The sequence below is a fragment of the Sturnira hondurensis genome, unplaced genomic scaffold (genome assembly GCF_014824575.4).
Source record: "Sturnira hondurensis isolate 20B ecotype Veracruz unplaced genomic scaffold, ASM1482457v3 Scaffold0016663, whole genome shotgun sequence".
NCBI lineage: Eukaryota > Metazoa > Chordata > Mammalia > Chiroptera > Phyllostomidae > Sturnira > Sturnira hondurensis.
Window position 1 is genome coordinate 15,730,340 of NW_028089294.1, and position 22,468 is coordinate 15,752,807.

At 49.6% G+C, this 22,468-nt stretch overlaps 1 protein-coding gene across 1 annotated transcript in view; it reads left to right on the forward strand.

The window, feature by feature from the left end:
• Positions 1–22,468, forward strand: part of CIB4 (calcium and integrin binding family member 4) — a 42,247-nt gene that overhangs the window by 11,529 nt on the left and 8,250 nt on the right. The window contains exon 3 of the mRNA XM_037066760.1: positions 19,551–19,692. Within this exon, the coding sequence (XP_036922655.1) occupies positions 19,551–19,692 (142 nt within the window). The remainder of the gene's footprint in view (positions 1–19,550; positions 19,693–22,468) is intronic.

Here is a 22,468-nt window from a genome sequence, read left to right on the forward strand (position 1 = left end):
GGTGAAGAGCCAGCCTGCCCACTCCTAACAGCCACCTCTGGGCTCCCATGAGCTCAAGGCGGTCCTCTGAGTGCGTCGTATTCAGCCAGCGGGCATAGACCCAAGCACGCGGGGAAGGCAGCATGCGGGGAGGGCATCTTTGATCACCTAGAACCAAGCCAGGATAGCTGGGCCCAGAGATAATCCTCATGCTGTATGTAGGCCACAGCTGGGGCCCCTCCCTCACCCTCAGACACGCTCCCTGGCTTGCTAAAAATAGAAGCAGATTGCATGGTTGTAGCAATTCTACTTTCCAGTCCCAAATGTCCACTGCCATTAGTCATGTGCTTCTTGGTTACCAGCCCTGTTTGTGCTCCGCCTCATTTGGGTCTCACCACAGGCCTTGACAACACAGTGGTGTTTCCCCACCGACAGATGAGGAAACTGAGTCTGTGAGAAGTCAGCAGCTCTACACAAAGCCACAGAATTGCAAAAAATATGTTTGCACCCAAGACCTGCTTGTTCTTCTCCATACTTCCCCATCTTCTGGGGAGAATGACAGGTCACCAATCAGATGACATTTGTGTGTATACATGTCTACATGTGTGTACCTGTATGTAGCCAGGGGAGAAAGGAAGAGAGGAGGAGGGTGTGGCCTGGACTGTTGGTGATTGATGGGCAACAGGTTTTTCCATCTTTAGCTGGGACACCCACCTGAGACCACCCTTGGGTGGGCAGATCTCATATGTGTGTGTCTGGTGTTTGGGGGAGGCCCGTGGTCAGGCACCCAGTTCATTTTGGGAGGGTCCCTCTTAGAGCCCAGCCTCTCAGGCTTCTGTGGCAGGCCTGGGAGTTGTCTGATTCCCAAGTCCTCGAGCCAGGCGGCGTCCCTAGTGCCCTGACTCCTGAGTGGAACACGTTGGTGAGAGAGTAGAGAACAAAAGGTGAGGCCTGCCTGGCCTCCCAGGCCCCACCCCACAGGCCCTGGGGTTATACGGAGCCTTTCATCCCATTGGAGGGAAGCCTGCTGGCTCCTTGAGCTCCTGCCCCCCAAGATACTGGAGCTGACCCAGTGCTTCCCCAGATGGGGCTGGTGACTTCTGCTCTCACTCACCCAGGGCTGAGCCATGGCCACCTCCATCCGTTCAGCAGATTTAAGTCAGCTGGCCTCGTCCCACCCTCCCAGCTGGCCCTGTTTCTGGGCTGTGCCTGGCACTGTGCTGGAATGTCTCACACACATCATCTCATTTAATCCTCAAAGTAACCCAGGGAAGTGGGAGTTATTATCCTCACTCACAGCTGGGGAGCAGGGGATCAAAGGGGTTAAGCAACTCATCCATATCACACAGCTAATGAAAGGCGGCAGAGTCTCAACCTCCAGCACCGCCCCCCCCCAGTGGGAGGGTCCCCAATTCCCTGATGCAGAGTGAGAGCTGGGAGGGCAATTTGGCAGCTGGCTCACTCCCTGCATTTTCAAACATCATTAGATCTTTTTCTGACAACTTCATCAGTTAGCAGGGCTCAGAATTGGCAAAAATCCTTATTTAGACATTCAGCCAAAGAATTAAGAAGTGGTTGGTTTCAGAAAAAGCTCAGTGATGTAGGGTGCAGTCTGGGCTCTGGCCTGAGCAGTCAGTGACAGAGCGGTGGGGTCTGGCCTCCGGCCTCCCTCCACTGCTCCCTCCCTCAGCAGTGGCCTCAGGCACGCTGCTGTCTTGGGGGCCTCGGTTTCCTCATCTGCCAGGTGTGCTGTGCCTCTGGGACAGGTCGTTAGGAAAGCCTGGGAGGTGGGGAAGAGCTCTGGCTTCTGGTTTTAGCTTTTCCCTCCTCTGGCTGAGTGGTCTTGGGCCAATTCTTTGCTTTTTCTTAGCCCCCACCTTCTACCTGGACGCCAGGGAAAGGCCCAGTTGGCCTGTGGCTCTGAGCTGGGAGCAGGGAGGGGCGGGGTGGAGGGAGTCTGCAGGAATGGCCTGGGGCAGCCTCTCCTGCAGTGCATCTTAGGTGGAAGATTCTGCACCTCGCAGGGGCTGCCTCTGGGTGGCGCCTCTAGAAGGAGACAATGCATAAGGACTCTCCACTGCTTGCCTGGTGCAATTTGCTCAACCCATAGTCCACATTACTGTCCAGGGCCAGGAGCTAGAGGGCCATTTGTCTTCATTTGTGCAGAGCTGGAGCATCCTCCTGCCGCCTGATCTGCCATTCCTTAATCAGACCCTCTCGTTGACCTTGGGATGTAGCTCCATTACTGACTTTGGTTCACAGTGGGGAATATTCAGGCCTGGAGTAACCCAATGAGCGGCCCACAGCTGGTGTCCAGCAAGGGCCAGAAATCAAACCGGGACCGTTCAGCCCCATTTCAGCTCTCCTTGCTTCTTACCACGCTTCTTACTTCTGGGAGGCATTTCTCCTCCACCCAAGTCCACTTGGACTTCTAATGGACTCTGTCAATGAGTGAAAGTTTCTCTGAAAGCTCCCAAGAGCACGACACATCGCCCTTGCTGGGAGCACCTGAGAGGTAGCTTGGTGCTGTGGAACGGCAGTGCACCCTTGGACCCAGGTGGGCCCAAGTCTGGATGCTTCGGGCAGGCGCCTCCACTCCTCCAGGCCTTGGCGTCCTCACCCTTAAGATGAGAATGACAAGTCCCCTCTTCAGGGCCTCTCCAGGACTCAGTGAGTGGGTGTCCCAGCCTTCCCTAGGTGCACCCATCATCCATGGCTCCTCCCAGTGAGAGGCAAGAATGGCCGGCCTGGTGCTGGGTGAGGAAATGGAGGCTTCTGGCAGCAGGCTGGGCGGCAGAGCCAGCAGAGATGGGGCTGGGCTCCGTTGGGGCAGTGGCTCCACTGGGAAATGTTCACATGGCTGAGGTGAGAAGTGAACCGGGCTTCCTTCCAGAAGTGGAACCTCCTCCCCCGGCTGCAGATGACACTGACGGAATCATTCAAAAGTACCGCTCGTACTCGAATTCCCCAGCGGCACCGAGGGAACAGGCTGCAGAGGGCTCGGGGACACGCTTGTCCAGCACACTGGTCCCAGTCCTGTGCTCTCAGAGCACAAGACAAACAAACTCCCTCTCAGCTTTGCGAGGTCCTGGTCCCAAGGGCTCTTCCCAGCCTGCTGGCTGAGGTTTTATTCCACTTGCGTCTTTTCTGATAACTTCATCTGTGCCCCCAGAGACCTCAGACTTGTTTAAAAATAGAAAAGTAAACAACATTGTTCCTGAAGTGTCCCCTCCCGCCTTGGGGCCTCCTAACGAGGTGCTGGCTGGGCTGGCCGGGGCTCTGTTCCCAGGATTTTCGACCCTCGGCAGGCCTCGGGCACACTGCCGCCACCGGAGGGACAAGGCACCCTGCAGCTCCGAGGGTTTTCCCGTGGCATGAGTGGCTGGCGTGGGGGCTGTGTGAGCTGCCTGCCTGGAGCTATGGGCCACTGGGGCTCCACACAGCTGGGGTGCAGGGACGGAGTCACCCAGGCCTAGAAGGGCAGGCCAGGGGCAACACAGGCCTAACCCCAGAGGGGCCTTCCTGAGACCCTCCCCTCCTCTTGGCTCTGGCCTCGGCCCCCAACAGAGCCATAGGCCCCTTCTGTGTGCTGGGCATGCGGCGAGGACACCAGGACTCAGCCCCTCAGCTCTCGCAGGCTCATCAAGCTTATTGATGAAAGTCCAAGAGTGGAGTTTGTGGTGTGTATACGACCTCAGTTTTCCCCTTTGAAAAATGGACCTATTGAGAGCAGCCCTGCCTACCTCAGCAGGTTCTTTCAGAGACTGGATGAGAGCAGATGTGAATGATGGAATACTACTTGACCATAAAAAAGTAGGAAGTTCTACCCTTTGCGACAGTATGGATGGACCTGGAGAACATTACGCCAAATGAAAGAAGCCAGTCAGAGAAAGACAAATACATTTCACTCATACGTGGAATCTAATGAACAAACTGAACCAACAAGCAAAATAGAGACAGACTCGTAGATGGAGAGCACATGACAGCTAAGTAGGGGGAGGGGAGGGAGGGATTGAGCAAAAAGGAAAAAGGACTCATGGACATGGACAGCAGTGTGGTGATTGTGGGGTCAGGGTGGTATAAGGGGACTAAATGATAATGGAAAAACTATAATGAAAAAATTAAAAAAGAATGGGTATGAAAAAGCTAAAATGCTTCAGGAAGGTGATTTCAGGCAACATTCACAGAGGAAGAGCAGGGGGCTATGCACTCAGGAAAGTGTTTGGAAAAGTACACAGACCAAGACCAAGTACATAGACCAAGACCAAGTACACAGACACAGACCAAGAGGGGAACCACAACACTTTTCCCACTGAACTTCCAGCATTTTCTGCCAGGCTGAGCTGGACAAGCTCATCCTCCAGCTGTTCACGGGTCTGGGAGCAGAGTCCAGCTCTACCTGGGGCCCAGTCTTTGGTGAGCAGATTACAAAGCAGAAAAGAGAAGCAAAAAACGTCTACTTTCCACCCCCTGGGGAGGAAAGCTTGTCTGCTTGCTTAGCAAATTGTCTCTGGAGCTACTTTTTTAACTTGCTTTTTATTTATTGTTAAAATACCATGCCAGCATTAAAATACATTTTCTAAAAGTAATTCCTCAGCACCCAACCACCTTAACAGAAGTTGTTGTTTTCTGTTTTCTTTTGTCACATAGCCCCCAAGGCACGCTTTCCTTTATATCACTATAGCTAGAAATACCATTTTGTTTAGTGCTTTTTCCCCTGTTAGGCATAGATGTTTTTTAAGTGTTGCTACATGGTCTGTGTAATTACCACTTTAATGGTTGCATAATTGCATTGTGTTCTGATTTACTAAACCATCCTGTCCTGGCTGGACATTAACATTGTCTCCAGTTTGAGATTATTATTATTATTTTTGCTTCTATAAATAATTCTGCAATAAACATTCTTATATATTATTATTTTCTCCTCCTCCTTCTTTTTAATTTAGATTTCCAGATTCTCCTTGGAGGCATTAGAAAGACAGGGTTGTCCACTCTGGGAATTTGAACTATGTAACCATTAAAAGATAATAATACTGACTATGTAGCAACATGGAAAAACATTTATGTCCCAAGGGGGATAAAACAGCAGAATATTTTAAAACCTGGCCTCTTAAATATCCTTAATCCACAAGAATGATGAAAGATGGAGCGTGTGTGACACGTTGCTCTGAGACCTCTCTCCACATCGACTTGGATGCATAAGGCACTTTGCATGTGGTTTTGCAGTCAGCACTTGTGCCCGGGTTGTGGTCCAATCCACTTTCTCCATCCTCCTGAGGGTGTTGCTGGAGCACATCCCCAGCTGTGCCGAGCGGCAGGGGCTGCTCTCTCAGCATCTCCTGCTGACTCCGTGGCCTGCCCAGCCCCAGGCCTCCTCCTGCTGCACCGCAGTCCAGCCGCGGTGGTACGGTCCTGGAGGGAGCTGCTGTAGGCCCAGGGGCAGAGCTCCACATCACTTCTGTGGCCCAGCCCCGGCTCCTCCTGCCACCCCCACCCAACACCAGGATTCACAGGACGTTTTTCACTCCTGCCCTCCGTCCTCTCTGAGCTGGCACGGACACCAGTCGCAGCACGCGCCTTGGCGCGCTGCCTGGACCTGCCTGCTGACCCAGAAGCTCGACACCTCTGTGTGCATTTATTTTTCCCACGTTGATGTGGCATCTTCCTGGAACACAGTCCACGCCAAGAGCTCAGGTTTGAGGGTCAGACAGATCTGGGGTCAAGTTCCTGCTCTTTCCCAGACTTAGTTATTGAACCTCTCTGCTCACTGCTTTTCTTCATTGATACAGTGAACTTGCTGGTGCCTACTGTTTGGGTTGACAGGAAGGATAAATGGGATAACACGGGAGCTGTGGCTGGCACAGCACCGGTTATACAGTGTTTAACAAGCACCCATCCCTCTCCTTCCTGCCGGCCCCCCTTGGGCCCAAGGGGAAGTGTAAATCAAGCATGAGGCAGAGGTCTGAGCTGCTGGTGGGTGCTTACTGAATGCCCAGGTAGCAATGCGTCCTGCATCTCCTGGCTGGTGGGGCCCTCAGCAGCCGAGTGCATCCTGCTGGGGGTGGGCCGTTGTTCCCAGGACACAGGGGCAAGGGATGAACAGGAAGTTGGAAGTTTGGAATCGTCATAGTCTAAATAATGTTGGGGACTGACACAAAAGAGGAACTTTGAATTGTTTCATTCATTTTATAGTGTTTAAAAGGTCACTGGCAGAGAGAGAGAGCGCGCGACTGGTCGGCGATCAAGGAGCTGTGGTGTGAGCCCAGTTCAGTCCACATCGGCCAATCCAAGAGCAGGGCGAGATCAATCAACTGTTGTCGCTGAGACGTGTCGATGGAAGAGAATTTGTCTTGAGGCAAAGTTATACATCTTCCAGAGTTCACAGGGGACACGTTCCCAGGGTGCTCTAGGGTGGGTGTCCCCAAACAGCTGCAAAGCAGCCCCGACACCATCCAAGAGCCCCTCCTGCTCGCAGACAGGAAGGCGGCTTATAAACAGCAGGCACAGGCTGCCGCCTGGGCTGCCCTGGGTGACCTCCTCACCCTAGTTACAGTTTCCTGCTTTGTACGAACTGCCTTTAAAGTGCACCTACAGATAGTGTTTTAACGGGTTTTTAAATGGGCGGCTTGGAACACTGTTTGCATTTTCCACAGAAAAACCTGTAAACTGTTGTTAGGTTCTCAGCCGGAGCCACAAGTTGATGGTGCCATACGTCAAAATAGAGAAAATAATGCTCACGAGCCCAAGGCACCTGGTGGCCTTCCTGCCCCGGAAAATTGAAAAATTGGGTTGGAAGAGCTGCAAACTGCCTTTCCTCTGAGTCTAGGCCCTTTGGGTGCAAAGAGCCCTCCCCTATTCTTCTGTTCTTTCTGGGGAGGGGAAGGGTGCCTACAAGGGACAAGGACTGTACAAATTCTGGTCAGCACTGCTGAAGGCTGGGGTGGGGGATGTGGGTATCGGGAGGGTCCCATCTTGGAGCATTTGCACCCACCACCTCCTCTCCTCTCCCTCTTCCACGTGTCCTCCTCACCTGCACCCTCTAGGAGTCCCCACTGAGCCCTTCCCAGCCGGGCAGAGAGCACCTCTTGTCCTGGCCTCCTGGAGCACAAAGGTCTTCCTGCTCACAGGCCACACCCCCCCACGTGCAATTGTTTCCTCCTTCTCCTGATCGATTACTAAAGCCACAAAGTCACAGCACAGAGCTAGAGAGTTCTTCAGCCAACAACAGCGCTTTGTCTGGTGCTCTGGGGAGGTGGTGGTGGTCTTCATCAGAATTGCCAAGATGGTGAACAGAAGAATTTCCTAAATAAATCTGGCTGAAATCAGAAGAGGGAAGCAAGGAGGGAAAGAGCTCAAGGGCTTGTTTGTGGGCGGGAAGCTTTGTGAGGTGTCTGCAAAACCAAGGTTTTCAGGCTGGGGTCAGCCCAGAGGCGACGTTAGATGTTGGTCCGTGGGTACACCACTTCCTGCACTGCCCCCACCTCATTCCCACCCATATCCTTGCTGAGTGGGAGACTATCCTGGAGGGGACAGTGTGGCCAGGGGTGGGGGTGTGTGTGTGCAGCATTGTCTCTGCCATTTGTTAGCACTTTGACTTAGTGTCATCTAAGGATCGGCTACATAAGAACCACCTGGGCAGCTTGCTAAGATGCAGATTCCTGGGCCCTACCCCCGAACGTGCTGCTCAGGAAGTCCAGGGTGGGGTTGAGGGCTGTGAAATATGATTACAGCTCCCATGGGGCCCTGGCTGGTGTAGCTCAGTGGATTGAGGGCGGGCCTGCAAACCAAACGACCAAGGTTCGACTCCCGATCAGGGCACATGTCTGGGTTGCAGGCCAGTTCCCAGCTGGGGGTGAAGGAGAGGCAACCATACACTGATATTTCTCCCCCTCTCTCCTTCCCTTCCCATCTGAAGATAAATAAAAATCCTTTTTAAAATGTTCCTGTGGGGTGTAGACACTCAGCAGGTGTGTCCGCTTCTCTGTGATTGGCTCTCCTCAGCTGCAGAGTAAGGCTGCACTCTGCCCCCTTCTCACCCTCTTCTCCTGGGAGCTGCTCTTCGGAGTCCCCTGGGGGCTTCCCAGGGGGGTGATGCCTTGGGCCACTGTCTGCAGCCGACCCTGCGGAAATGCTGGGCTGTGGGTGCTCACTGGAGCCAGCACTACCATCTCTGCTGCCCATCAGCAGGCAGGGTGAGCTCCTGGCAAAATGTAGTAGGCCCAGGTACCCTGTTTACTGGGGAGCTCCGAATTTGTCGCTCAGCACAGCACCCCGGGGCGCTGGTGGGTGAGTTGAGAGTGTGGGGTTGCTAACTGTGGCTGTGTTGACTGGGGGCCCGCCAGTGCTAAGTACGATCTCATTGGATCCCCAGAAACTTGACGAGCAAAGTTACGATTCTGCCCATTTTACAGATGGGAAAAAGGAAGGGCTCAACTGTCTGCCCAAGATCACACAGCTTGTTAGATTGCTACTCTTGTTACTCAGGAACCTGAATATTTTTTAATGTGCTTCTAGACACTATAGAGTTGCCAGTGGTAATGTACAAATGCGGACAGACACTTAACTATCGGGTAGGTTTTGTTTCTTCTATAAGAGATTCAATTAACGAGTGGGGGGACTATTGGTCTTTTTGGTTCCTTTTGTTTCCTTTTTCTTTTTGGCTTTGGTATGTTGCACTACTGAAAAATTGAGATTGTCTAAAATCCAAAGGCTGCAAGATATCCAAATCTTGTAACTGTCAAATAAAAACGTATCGTACTAACTTTTTAGAGTCAGTCTGACTCCAGAGCCTCTTCGCTTCTTCCTCTCCCCACCTCCACTCCCCACCTCCAGGCCCCACCTTCAGGCCCCTGGGCCGCCCCCCAAATCTCAGGCATGCAGGACCCTGAGCTCGTCTGGGCTATCTGTAGCTCATCTGGAAGGTCCTTCAGGGCAGGGGTGGGAACAGGAACCTGTGGGCCTAGAATTCCGGGAGAGACTGCTCTGGTGGGTCCCAGCCAGGTTCAGGACACGTGCTTCTGTGGATGTTTAATAATATTTAACATTTTTACTGCCTTTCTCCCCTCCTTGTTCCATTAGCATCTGCTTCCAGCTGCCAGCAGGACACATCCTCAGCCCTTCCCTTCCCACCCGTCTGTCACTAGGAGACAGCTCGCAGAAGGGCCTCTCTGGTTTTAGACTTCCAGAAGGTTGTACATCTAGAACACCGAGACTGTCCCTTTCTTATAAACAACTGGCAGGAAGGATGCCCCTGAGGCCTGGCCAATGACAGCAGTTCGTCCCCCCCGCAATGAGTGAATTTCTCATTCTCCACGCTCCCTGTTCTCAGTTCCCCTGAAATGAGAATGCCACAGACCGATCTGGACCTTGGGGGAGTTTCGGGTTCAGGTTAAGCCTCACCGCCACCCACTCCTACTCAACAATTGTATTCATCCAGGTAAAACCTGGGCAGCCTGGAAGGGGAGAGGAGAGGGCTGGCAGGCATGTGAAAGGAGGGGAGCCCTGCTGCCTAACCCCGTTTCCTAGCCCTGGCCCAGTGTGTCCCCCCGAGTCCCTCACCATGGTATCCCCTGCCTGCATCTGCCGTTGGCTCTGACTTTGCCTCTGTCCTCGAGTTGGTTTCTCCTTCCGGGCTCTTAGTCATCCTGCCTTCCAGCAACTCTACCCTGTCCCAGCTCTTGTCATTTCACTTTGCCCGTACTTAATCCAGACACTTGTACCCAACAGTCAGTGCCAGGGCCTGAGTCCCACAGAGGACAGAGGGGGTGTCTCCATCACTTGGGGGCCCCAGGACCCCCAAATGCCTGGCACACAGTAACTCATCTTATGCATTTGCTACAAGAATGTGAAGTTCAGGTCAGGAGCTTTTTGTCTTTCGTCCCTAACGGAGGAGGCCACATCCTTCAGCTCTACTGGTTTGTTCTCTGAGCAGCTGCCTCAGGGTAATGCCTTGAACCTGACTGCTCTGGGTGTGCGAGAACGTGATTTTGAGACATTTTTGGGGGAGGGGGGATCAATTAAATACCCAGCCGAGTTCAGCGCAATGCTGAACTGACAAAGCACTGCCTCGGGACTTTGAGTCCTCCTTCTCCTGGGCTCCAGTTTCCTCTTTTTGTAAAGTAAAGTGGTAATGTGTCCTGCCATCTGTCCACGACATAGTCACAGGCTAACCCAACGCCTTGCACACAGTAGGTTCTCATGCACGTGGAGTTGGCGAGCTGACTGAATGACTCCAACTCAACACTGCCACCTTCTGGTAGAGTTTCTCTAGTGCTGGAGGGTGACTGGGTCTACACCACAACTAGGAATTTCTCCTCTGCAGTCGGGTGGAAGAGGCGCCCTGCTCATCTGTTCTCAGTTCAGCCCAGAAGCTCCATCCACCTTTGCTTTCCAAGCCACTGCCCCCAGTGACAAGCTCATCGATGTCCCCAGGGGCAGCCACGTCCTAGGTGCCAGCAGCCCAGGAGCCCTCAGTTAGAATCGATTCCACTCGTTAGACCTGGAGTTCTGCTCCTTTCCTCCAGTGATGAACTCCCACCAAAGGGCAGGGGACTTTTTACAAAAATTAAATAAGCATTTAATTCCTTCTTCTCGAATAAAAGCACTTAATGCTGTTCATTTCCCTGTAGTGTGTGTTTATGTATACACTGCTTTCCCTGAATACCACAGATTTCGATACGCTCTTTTCATTTTCATTTAGTTCACATTTTTCTAATTTCCTTGTGATTTCTTTGACTCTGAGGGTTTTCAAGATATCTTCCTATTACTGATGTCTGATTGGGCTTTGGTGAGGTCAGTGAACATACTTTGTATGATTTAGATCCTCTTCAAGTTACCGAGACCCAGCAGATGGGCTATCCTGGTAAATGTTGCAAGTGCGCTTGAAAAAACCCGTGTGTACCCCACGCTGGGTGTTCGGTCAAGTGTCAAGTAGCTGAAGACTCTTCAGTGGGTTAACATCCCTCACGGTTTTGTGTCCTCCCCTCCTACCAGTTATTGACAGAGGGGTAGTAAATCTCCAGCTATACATGTGGATTTGTCTCTTTAATTTTAAAACGAGAAGAAAAGGTCTGCGTTTACTCACATATTTATCGTTGTGGCTGTTCTTCATTCCTTGTGTAGATTTTACGTGTTCTTCTGGTATTTTCCTTCTCCCCGAAGAACTGTTTTTAAAATATATAATTTTTTAAAGCTCTAGTTTGCTGCTGATGAATTCCCTTAGCTTTTGTGTTTCATAACTAAAAAAAAAAAAAGCTCTTTTTGCCCTTAGTTTTGAAAGATATTTTTGCTGGGTATGGAACAATAGGATGAAAGCGTTTTCTCTTTTGCTCCGTTCCAGAGAGCTAAGGATATTGCTTCACTGTCTTTCGGCTTGCTCAGTGTCTGACAAGAAGTCTAGTGTCGTTTTGTCCCCTCCCCCCTCCTGAAAACTAGTTTCTCTTCACTACTGGTTTTTTAGCAACTTAGTTAAGTTGTGCTGTGGTGTGCTCTGCTTCGAGTTGCTTCCACTTGGTTTTTGTGGAGCCTCTTGCATCTATGGGTTTATGGTTTTCTTCCTTATGCTTTTTTTGACGTCCTTAAACATATGTCGTGTATTTTTAATTGTTTCAGCATGTGTGCCTGATTCTTCTATCATTTGGGTCCTTTTTGAGTCTGTCTCTCTTAATTGATTTTTCTACTGGCTGTGGGCCTTGTTTGCCAATTTTTTTTCCATGACTGGCTATTTATGTATTTATTTATTTATTTTTAGACAGAGGGGAAGGGAGGGAGAAAATGAGGGACAGAAACATCAATGTGCAAGAGATATAGCAATCAGTTGCCTCTCACATGCTCCCAACTGGGGACCTGGCCCGCAACCCAGGCATGTGCCCTGACTGGGAATGGAACCAGAGACCTTTCAGTTTGCTGCTGCTCAATCCACTGAGCTACACCAGCCAGGGCTGCATGACTGGCAATTTTATATTGGTTGTTGAACACTGTAAATTTTATATTGTTCTGTACTTAGTTTTGTTGTATGTATTTAAATGTTAGTGAGTGTTGTTCTTAGATGCAGTTTTGTTACTCAAAATGAGTTTAAATCCTTTGAAGACTGGCTTTTAAGATTTATTAGAACACACACTGTACATCTTTCTTAAGATACTTTGGTACCTTAATTAAGACTAATAATAAATTAAAACTGGTGGAACACTACTAACTAATTACAGACTTTGTTTGGATTGGATCACCTTTCTCACGGATGCCCTTCATCTGTTCCAGGACCCACTCTGGGATCCCATGCTGCATCCGGTCCTCAGGTCTCCGCAGTCCCCTCTAATCTGCAGCAGTTTCTTTGTCTTTCTCAATATTTTGGAGAGTGCTGGCTGGGTATTTTCATAGAACACACTCAGTTTGAGTCTGTCAAATGTTCTCTTGATTAGACTAGGGTTGTGGATTTATGTGATAAATACCATAGAGGGGAAGCGCCCTGCTCATCACATCCTGTCAGGGGACACAAGATGTCAACGTGACTTATTACTGGTGATATTAACCTGGAGCACTTAGTTAGGGTGGCAGTTCCAGGTTTCTCTACCACACTCACTTAGCAGAGAGAGCTAAGGACTTATTTATGTGCACTCACCCCCACACAGCACACACTTACGCCAACATTGTCTACGCACGGCTCTGTGTATTGATGCCCATGAGAACGTCCTGATGTCTCTGACCAACCCAGCACCAGGTTGAGCCTTCCCCCCTTACTTATTTGTAACATCTTTTTGTGACAACAAGAAACCTGGCTCCTGTTATCTGTTATTTATTTGCCTATTTGTTCAGCCCCGACGTCCATGGGGTTGCAGCATTGCTAGTACAGATCCCTGTGGAAACAAAACGGCCAGCTAGAGTGCGTGGTTGGTTTGTGGTCCTTTTTGGCTTTGGACTTAAGAGTACCCAGTTGCAACTTCGTTTTCCAAAATTACGAGGTCAGTTCCCCTTTGCCAGCTCTTCCCGGGGGGGGGGGGGGGGGGTTGCCAGGCATTTGTAGTGCGGTTGCTAGTGTTTCTCACGGTCTGCATCTCATCCTGGGATTTTTCATTTCTATTTATTTACTCGTTTTTGTATCCAGTAAAGTCCGCCCATCGTGGTGTAGGGTTCTGTGGACTCCAACAAGAGCGCCGAGGTGTGGACTGACACCGAAGCACCGTTCTCGGCCCTTGGTATTTCCGTATGAAGTTCAGAATCAGCTTGTCAATTTTCACAAAGTCACCTGCTGGAGGACTCCAACTGGAATCACAGTAGCTCTGCAGGTTGATCTGGGAAGGATCAACATCATAATGTCGAGTCTTCTAATCCCTAAATACGGTGTATTCGGGGCAGGTGTTCCAAAGCACGAAAACACAAGAGACCTCGTGACATCCGTCTCCCAGGACACGGGGTCTGGCCACCTGACCTTGCACAAAGCCGTGCAGGGTCTTTCAGGCCCCTCCCCCAGGAACCTGAGGTCTACCCTGAGGACCTGGCGGGGACCGGCCTCTTCTGTACCGCCCTCCCCACCCCCCCTCCATCCACCCCTTCTCTGGACAGATGCTCCACATCCGTTTAAAAAATTTAAAAATATAAACACTAATCATATCATTTTAAAAAGTTGGTCACAGCTAAAATGAACAAAAGTAAAGCATTATTCAAAAATAACAAGCATTAAAAATGAAGGAAGCTTCATTAGCAACAAGAAATTTGAAACAGAATGATGCTGTTCCATTTTTTTTAATGAGACCTTAAAAACGGAAGTGCGTCAGTGACGTCATTATTGAGTCACTAGCGTATTTTTGTGTGAATTTTTTCCAGCAACTGTCAAAGCTCTTTTTTGACTGTGTGCTAGTTGGAGAAATAGAGAGGAGATATTTTTAAGCTAGGTCCAAATATTTTCCCTCTGACTTTCATCTTCAAATCAAATCTCTTGTTCAATAACTTTGAGAAGATCTTTAAAAAAACATTCAGGATTTTTTTTTTTTTTTTTTTTTAAGACCGTGATAATTNCTCAGGATTTTTTTTTTTTTTTTTTGCTAAGACCGTGATCATTTTATTGTCAACAAACTATAGTTTCTGTTTCAAAAAAAAATTGCCAGCCTTTGGGGTTTGTTTTCACTGTCTTTAGTTTTATCCTGCGTAGATGGAGGTTTGCACTACTGAGTTACCTGTATAAATTTCCGCACTGACATGTTTATGTTCCCTGGTGCAGAACGCCTTCGCACTGGGGTGCGTGTTATTCTTCAGAGGAAAGCGTTGCTTCATCGGTTGTCATCTTCTTCCTTCTCGGGAGGATGACAGACTTCTCAATGAGTGCGAAATTGAATGCAGACGATCGCTCTCTGGCTAGATCCCAAAATGCATTGGTTCAGATTTCAGGCTGTTAAAGTAATAGCCACAAAAGCCTGGAAAAACCTGTGATTACTAACGAGCTCACGCCCTGCCCGGACTCCTCCCAGCTGTTCTTGGGTCTGCTGGTGGCTGGGCTGGAGCCCAGGACACTGGCGGAGCTGGCATTGGCTCCGGACAGAGAACAGGGTGAGGCATGAAGGTGGCATCTCTTAGACCCTTAGAAACCCCCTGCAGCAACGCTGGTGTCCCTTTGTGAAGCTGCATCTGCACTAAGGCTGCCTCATCACCGCAGAAGTCTGGGTCCTGGGGTCTCCCTCCTGGAAATGGGGAAGAAGGGAGCCTGGAGAAGAGAGATGGCTGCTGCCGGTGTTGGAACAGAGACAACCTCTGGATCCTGTCTTAGAAGGTGCCTGCTTGGTGCCAGGGTCTGTACCAGCCATCCCCTCGTCTCCAGGGCCCAGGCATAGCCCTGGGGACCCAGCCTTAACCCTCCCAGGAACAGGGTCCCCTGCTCCTCGCTCTGGCTCCTCCATCACTTCCCAGCCTGATGGCTCCTTGTGGCCTTCACCTCGGCCTCTGGGCTTCTCCCTCCAATAGCACTGGCTCCTCCAGGGCGCTCACGTTTGTGCAGACAGCCACCGCCCACCAGGCAGAGCTCTCACAGGCACCAGCCACTCCTTCCACTTCCGCTGAGGCTCTGTCTCTGTGGTTTGTGTCAAAATTTTGTAATGAAAGTAAAGATCTGAAGATGGTTCCACTGCCCAGGCTTTCCACATTTTGATGGTCACATGCTCTGCCTCCATCACCCCCTTTTTCTTCCATGTTTATTTGCCACAAGGCACCAAGGTGGAAACAGTGCCAGGCAGACTCAGGCGACCTGGGTCTGATGCTGGGTGACCTGGGGCAAGTCACTCTCCGCCTCCAGGTTGCATTCACACACCTGTGATGGGAGCGGGTGAGCCCAGACCAGAGGTCTCCAGATGTTTTTGATCGTGCGCCCCCAGCAATGGAACAGTGTGGGGCTAGGTATACATGCACCCATAATACACCTATGTTCATTCATAAATGATGTGCCTTTACTGCAACACCAATGCGTCCACATATCCAAGCTAAAGTGAAGATTACATACAGTATTTTAAGAATACATTCTCTTTTATTTTATATAGCAAAATTTCCTCTGCCCACGATGTGAGTGTTTGCTTATAATGAATAACACTCGTGTAAGGGAAAGCCGTGTGGTTGGGTGTGCCTCAGTGTTCTCTGCCATCTTGCTTTAACACTTCGACGTGGAGCTGTTCTGAGGTCTGGTTGCAGCTGAGTTTATTTTTAATGGCTGTCATAACTAATCCAGAGAGAAGAAGTGTATCACTGGCTGTATTAAATTATGGTTCTCATTATCAGTCTCATCCACCAATTAATGGCTCTTTATTGAAACTGAGCAAGAAGATGCCCATCTTCTCTTACGTCATTCAGTGGCTCTTTACAAGCTAAATGGAAAACATTGCCTTTTCATATTTTTAACACATGGACTCAAAATCCATTGACATTCGTCAGTCGGAGGATTTTCAAATCGAACTTAACAAAGCTGTTTCTAGTAGTTTCAGGGGCGCAGCTGCAAGCATCTTTTGTAGGTGGCGCCTCCTGTGCTCGACAACCGAAATCTCATTTTCAAAGTGTCCTCTTACTCCTGGTTGCCACCAGTCGCTTTTACCCTGAAGAGTCAGAATGGGAGCTCACTTTCTGGTGGGTATCTACCAGGTATCAGACTGCCAAACGCCGCGTGTCACCGTGCAAAGCGCAGCACACTTGGGACACTCGTCTTGCTGGGCAAGGAGCATGCAGAACTCACTCCTCCTTAGGTCCGATGGCTATTTTACGTGCTCTGCCAAGGTAACCAGGCAAACCTCAGGTGGTTCAAAAGGTTTTCATAGTTACCTCCCTTTGGTTACAAATCGCTGTGTGAGTTTTACTATCTTTTAAACTAAAAACAGCTAACCATATTAATGCCTCCTGCTGCGCTTTGCGTACCCCTGGGTGTGAGCCTTGGCCGCAGTCATCTGCAGGCAGCTAGTTCTACGGTTTTGCATCCTGAGCCCTTACCCAGAACCCTTTTCACCGTGGAGCAGCCCTCCATCAGTGACGGCACTCAGGCAATCCCCCCGCCGCCCCCCGCCCCACGGCGTTTTTATCAAAGCACTACCGTGCTGTTCAGTCCTCATCACCCCTTTCCTTCTGTGGCTCCCAGAAATGTGGTTCTCCATGCATTTCATTATTGAAACAGAGTCGGGGAACCCCACGCGAGAAACATTTGTATTTTTCTTCCACTGTTTAGCAAACCTTCCACAGTGGGACATTCGTTCCGATGCTTATTTCTCTACACCGTCAGTGAGATTTTCTCCACATCTTTCAACAGTATCTCTGTGGTCACCACGTTGTGTTCTCTTCACTGTTCTTGCTACCAAAGTGGCCACACCAGCTGTCCCCTCCCCCATCTCTGTAAGATGACAAGGTGCCTGCGTGCAGATAAGTCATGTGATTCGGGCCTAAGAGGGAATGCGTTGGCTCTCTGGCAATTCTCCCTATTCCCCTTGCACTACCAGGGAAGCCAGTCTTGGAGGTGGCCCCCAGGGAAGGGAAGATTACTGTCTCACTCCCCACTGAGCAGTGAACTTGTTCCTCTGCCTTGCACCTGTCTGTGAGCAGGACGAGAGTACCGAAGCCTGCACTTCTGGTTATGTCTGATGGGATTCGCCATCTGTTTTGCCTCACAGAAAAAAAACAAACTTGTGTTTTAAGTGCGAGAGGTGTCTGCCCTGGTGTTTTCTCATTGTTCACTTGCATTTGCGTTTTAAGCATCGTCTTCAAATGCGGGTTCCTTAGGGAATGTTGTTAGCCACCTATCCATCTGTGGGAGTTAACTTAGTTAAAATTTGACGAAGAAATCCGTGAAGCCACTTAGTTGGGTACTTGTGACCTGGGACACACCACAGCAGGTAAGTCTTATTAGCATTCATTTGAGGCAGTCAAACCAGAGTTTCGGGGGGGTGCAGAGGTGAAAGGGTGGAGGGACCCGGCTGGGTGGGAGCTGGTTTGGAGGTCCCAGGAGGCTTCTTCTGGACCCCAGCCACTCCTGCAACATGCGTGCGTGTGTATATGAGATGAAGCCTGTCACCTGAGGGTCTTATTTACAGTCCAAATTCCTGGGTGTACTCGTTTGCTAAGGCTTCATAACAAAGCACCACAACTATGTGACATAAACAACAGAAATTTATTACTTCACTGTTCTGGAGTCTGGAAGTCCAAGATCAAGGTGTCAGCAGGCTTGGTTCCTCCCGAGAGCCGTGAGGGAGGGTCCGTCCCATTGCCTCTCCACTAGTTTCTGATGCTTTGCTGGCAACCTTCGGCCTTGCTGGTCATGCAGAAGCTCCTACATGGAGATCTGTGCCTGTCTCTCCACAAGCTCTGCTCCCTGTGTCTCAGTTTTACCCCAGACCTTCTCAAGCAGGATCTCTGAGGATGGGAGCTTGCAATTCATGTTCTTAACGGGAACCCCAGGTAACTCATATGCTCACTGAGGTTTGGGACTCTGTGGCCACCCGAGGTGACACAGAATGTCCTTTCTCTTACCTCAAATACATAGGAAAACCAAATAAAATTAAACCATAGATTTTAATATGTAGCTGAGTTCAAGAGAAATGCAGAAATTTTCATGTGCCCTAAATGGAGAAATCAAAACTCAATTTCGGAGGCTGGCACAACTGTGAGGAGCATCGGTTGGGAGGATATAGACCCCCAGAGGCTGGGGCTGGGGTTCGAATATCCGTGAGCGGGGTGACCGGGTCGCTGCGTGCTTCTAGCAGAGGAATCTAACCCTTTTGCACAAAGCCAGAAGCCTCGGGGAAATACTTTGTCAGTGAAAAGGGGACCAGAGATTTGTTTCAACTAATTGAAAATTTGGGAGATCGAAGAACTATTGGCCATTCAGCTCGACTGTGTGAATTCACCGGATGAAATAGCTTTCTTAGCGGAGGTGCATTCAAAGGTAGGGAAGCTTGGTTGTGGGTAAGGGAGGGATCAAGTCATTTGGAAGCCTGGGGCAGAGGTGGGGTGTGACAGGGCCCCCGGCAGGCAGGGTGAGTGTAGAACAAGCAGGGGCTGGGTCCCCGAGCAACTGAGGGGGTGAAACGTCCTGGTAGGTAGGGCTGGGTTAGGGACAGGGAAAGTGGAAGGAGGTGGGTGGGGCCAAAAATAAACTTGCTACTTTTAAAAATGTTCAAGCTCGTTTGGTGCAGTTCCCCCTTTCACTCCCATCAGATGTGCTGGTCTCACCCCCCGCGCTCCGCCCACCCGATCTGCCGGTTCCCAGAGGGGAGGAGCGCAGCACTAATAAGCTGTCTTGGAGCAAAGTGGATGTGCATGTGCTCGGACCCTGCAGGGGTGTCGGCAGGGCCCTGTCCTGTGTGACCCTGGCCAGGCCCAGGTTAGGGAAACCAGGGTCTCCTACAGTCCCGTGCCCTTGCTCCTGTGGGGCTCTAATCTGAGAAATAGTTTGGTTTCAAAGGGAAAACTGTCGTTACCTGGGATAGTTAGGTGACAACTAACAGTTACCCTTTGTTGAGTGGTACTTATAACCTCAGTAAGTCTGCAACTTTAAACCCATCCTGTTTAACCCTCACAACCCTCCGGCCAGGTAGGTAATTATCCCACCCTACCTAGTAGATGAGAAAGCTCAGGCTCTGGGAGGTGATGAAACTCGTGGAAAGTAAGGTCCCTCGGCAGCAAATGGTGCAGCCAGGACTTAAACCCAGGTCTGTGGGACTTTATGCCAACATGTTCACCATAGCTGACACTGGGGTGTGGGTTGAAAACAAGTTGTATCCTATTCTTTTTTTTTCTTTTTTCTTTTTTTGGTATTCTCCAAGTTTTATACATAAAATGGAGAAAAATCAGTAACCTTATAAAAGAACAACAGAAAAACCTTGGGAAGGTGCGTGCAGGAGGAGACAACAGCGGGGAGAGTGACGATAAGCGTGTGCCCTCATCCCAGGCGTCCTCTCCGGGGTCCTAGCTCACTGACCCAGCATCTGCCCCAGTATTGAGCTTGTTGCTATTACTTTCTTCTCCAACACAGGACACTGTGCTTCGGGAAGACAAGCAAGCAAGGCCCAGGGAGACACGAACCCGACGCTGACAGAACCCCTCCCCCTCCCCACCCACAGGTCAACCCGTTCAGAGACCGGATCTGCAGAGTGTTCTCCCACAACGACGTGTTCTCCTTCGAGGACGTGCTGGGCATGGCGTCTGTGTTCAGCGAGCAGGCCTGCCCCAGCCTGAAGATCGAGTACGCCTTTCGCATCTACGGTCAGTGCCGTGGGGGGCTGAGTGATGAGGCAGGAAGTGCCGTGGAGTCCCTGCCACATCTGGAGTCCACCAACATCACTGCTTGGGTGGGATGGTGTTAGCTGGGGGTTACCTGAGTGTGTATGGACATGATCCTGTTTCTCAAGGACTGCACATTTTTCGAAAAAATTGTGCTCCTATTCCAGTGGACTGATGCATTCTCCCCTATGTCATCAGAGGCCATTGGAGTCATCGAAGTTGATATTTCGTGGTCGTGGTGTGGGCAGATGACAGATAGAGATGGGGAGAGTCGGGGGCGGGGGGAGAGAGAGACAGGCTACATTATGGGTGTAAAGGAGTTATGCTTGCTTTGCAGAAGAGATTTAAACAATAAAATCCAGCCATCCAATGGGTGAGCAATCTTGGGCAAATCATTTCACTTGTCTCAGTGAAGGGATCACCTCTGAGGCTGTGTGACGTTTCTCAGTCCCTGGTCTTGTCCTGGGTGGGTAGCCACAGGCTCTGCAGAACCTGTACTCTTCTGCAGGCCCCGTGCCCTCTGCACAGCCGGGATGCCTGCATCAAAGGGAGTTGGAAGGAAAGAAGCAAAGAAACCTGGGGAAGCCTTCGGACAGACCGTGTGCAAAGCTTTAAGCGCCTTGTGACCGCTTCTCGGCCCCAAAGGACCTGTTCCTTTAGGCTTACACATTTTGGCTTCTCCCCTGCCCTCTATTCCTGCCAGCTGCTCCTGTCTTCACGCAGTCGACACCATCTCAGCCCTGCCTCACCCAGGTGCCCTTGGACAGGGTGGAGTGCACCTGCGAGGACTGTTTTCTCAGCTCCAAGGAGGACTTCGTGTTATTTTTGCATCCTGTGTGTCCTCAGGCTCAGTGTCCGGTCAAGGTCAATTGCAATTACAGATTGCTCTACTGAGAATGGCTGAGCCAGCTCCTGTCACACTGTCATTTCCACAGATCGCAATCATAAACTCTAAATAAATATACAGAAAGTAACTACTTGATGGCACTGGAAAGCTATCAAAAGCAAATAGATTCTAGAGGCAGCTGACACTTGAAAGAAGGAAATGGTACTAGATGGTCCTCCTCCCCACCCCCAAGTTTGAAAAAAAAACCCACAACTGTTTTTAGCTTAAAGGTGGGTTTCAGTGAGTAGCATCAGGCAGAACTGGTAGAAACTGCACTCCTTCTGACTTGAAGAATCAGAGAGGTTGGGGTGCTTTTCTCTTGGAAAACAGAAGGGGAGAGTCCATGAAAGGCAGAGAAAGGATGCCCAAATTTGTGTAGGAACTGTGCCTAGCTCTCTTTCTTTCCTCTAAACCACATGTACAAGGACAGACTCACAGCAGCTTGGGTGAAAAGAAAAGAACTGAATTGGGGTTTGAGCTGCTGCTGCATTTTAACAAGGACCCATGTGACAGCGTTAGCAGCTTGAGTCCAACCAATTGCCTGTTAAAACCAAACATTTAGCACTCTTTGGAGGAATATAACAGAATCTAGAATTTCTGCCAGAAAGTATTTATGATGTTCAAGATACACTCTGAAATTAGTCAACATATAAAAATTTTAGCCCTGACCAGTGTGGCTCAGTGGGTTGGGTGTTGTCCTGCAAAGTGAAAGGTCACCAGTTTGGTTCATGGTCAGGGTACATGCCTGAGTTGTGGGTTCGGTTCTTGGCTGGGGTGTGTATGAGAGATAACTGATGGAAATTTCTCTTGCACATCAGTGTTTCTCTCCCTCTCTTTCTCCTTCCCCTCTCTCCTCTCTAAAAATAAATAAATACAATCTTTAAAACATTTTTTAAAAATCGATGCATTCTCAAGAATGGAGACTGACTCTGACATGACCCAGGCATTGGGATTGGCTGATAAGCATCTTAAAACAGCTATTAAAACCATGCCCACTGATGTAAAAAAAAAAGTATGCTCACAGAGAATAAAATTACAGAAAGACTCAGCAGAGAAATAAAAGCTATAAGGAAGAATCAAATGGAAGATATATAACTACAAAAATACAATATCTGAAATAAAAATCACTGGATGGGCTTAACAGGAGACTCACAAGGACAGAGAAGAACCAGCATCCCTGAAGACAGATCAGTAGAAATATGATCTAATCGGAACAGAGAGAAAAAACACGAAGGGAAAAAAGAAACAGAGCCTCAGGGACACATAGGGCAATAGAAAGGTCTAACATATAACCAGAGCCTCAGAAGGAGAGGAGAGAAGGAACAGAGCAGAAAAGAGGTTTGGGGAAACAGTGGCCCCAGGTGTCCCAAATCTGATATGAGACACACATTTACAGTGACTTTCAAGCTGGGTCAGTACAAATGAAGTCACCGAAATCTGGTTGGCTTAATAGCCCCCACCTCCCATCCGCTTCATCCTTCCTTATCCCAAGTATCGGGTTGGCCAGCAAGTTCATTTGGTTTTTCCCGTAAGATGGCTCTAGTAGTGCTTAGTTGTCTTTAACTTCATTGGAAACAACTTTGTTAGACTGTATTGTGACAGCTGTCATATCAGCATGCATTTTTTAAAAAAACTTAGCAAAGTTAGTGAATTTTTGTGTAGTCATTTTAATATTGAAGATGGAGGAAAATATACATTTTCATCATAATTTGCTCTATTATTTCAAGAAAGGTAAAAATGCAACAGAAACACAGGAAAAAAGATTTGTGCAGCGTATGGAGAAGGTGCTGTGACTGATTAAACGTCTCCGAGGTGGTTTGCGAAGTTTTGTGCTGGAGATTTCTCGCTGGACGATGCTCCACAGTCAGATAG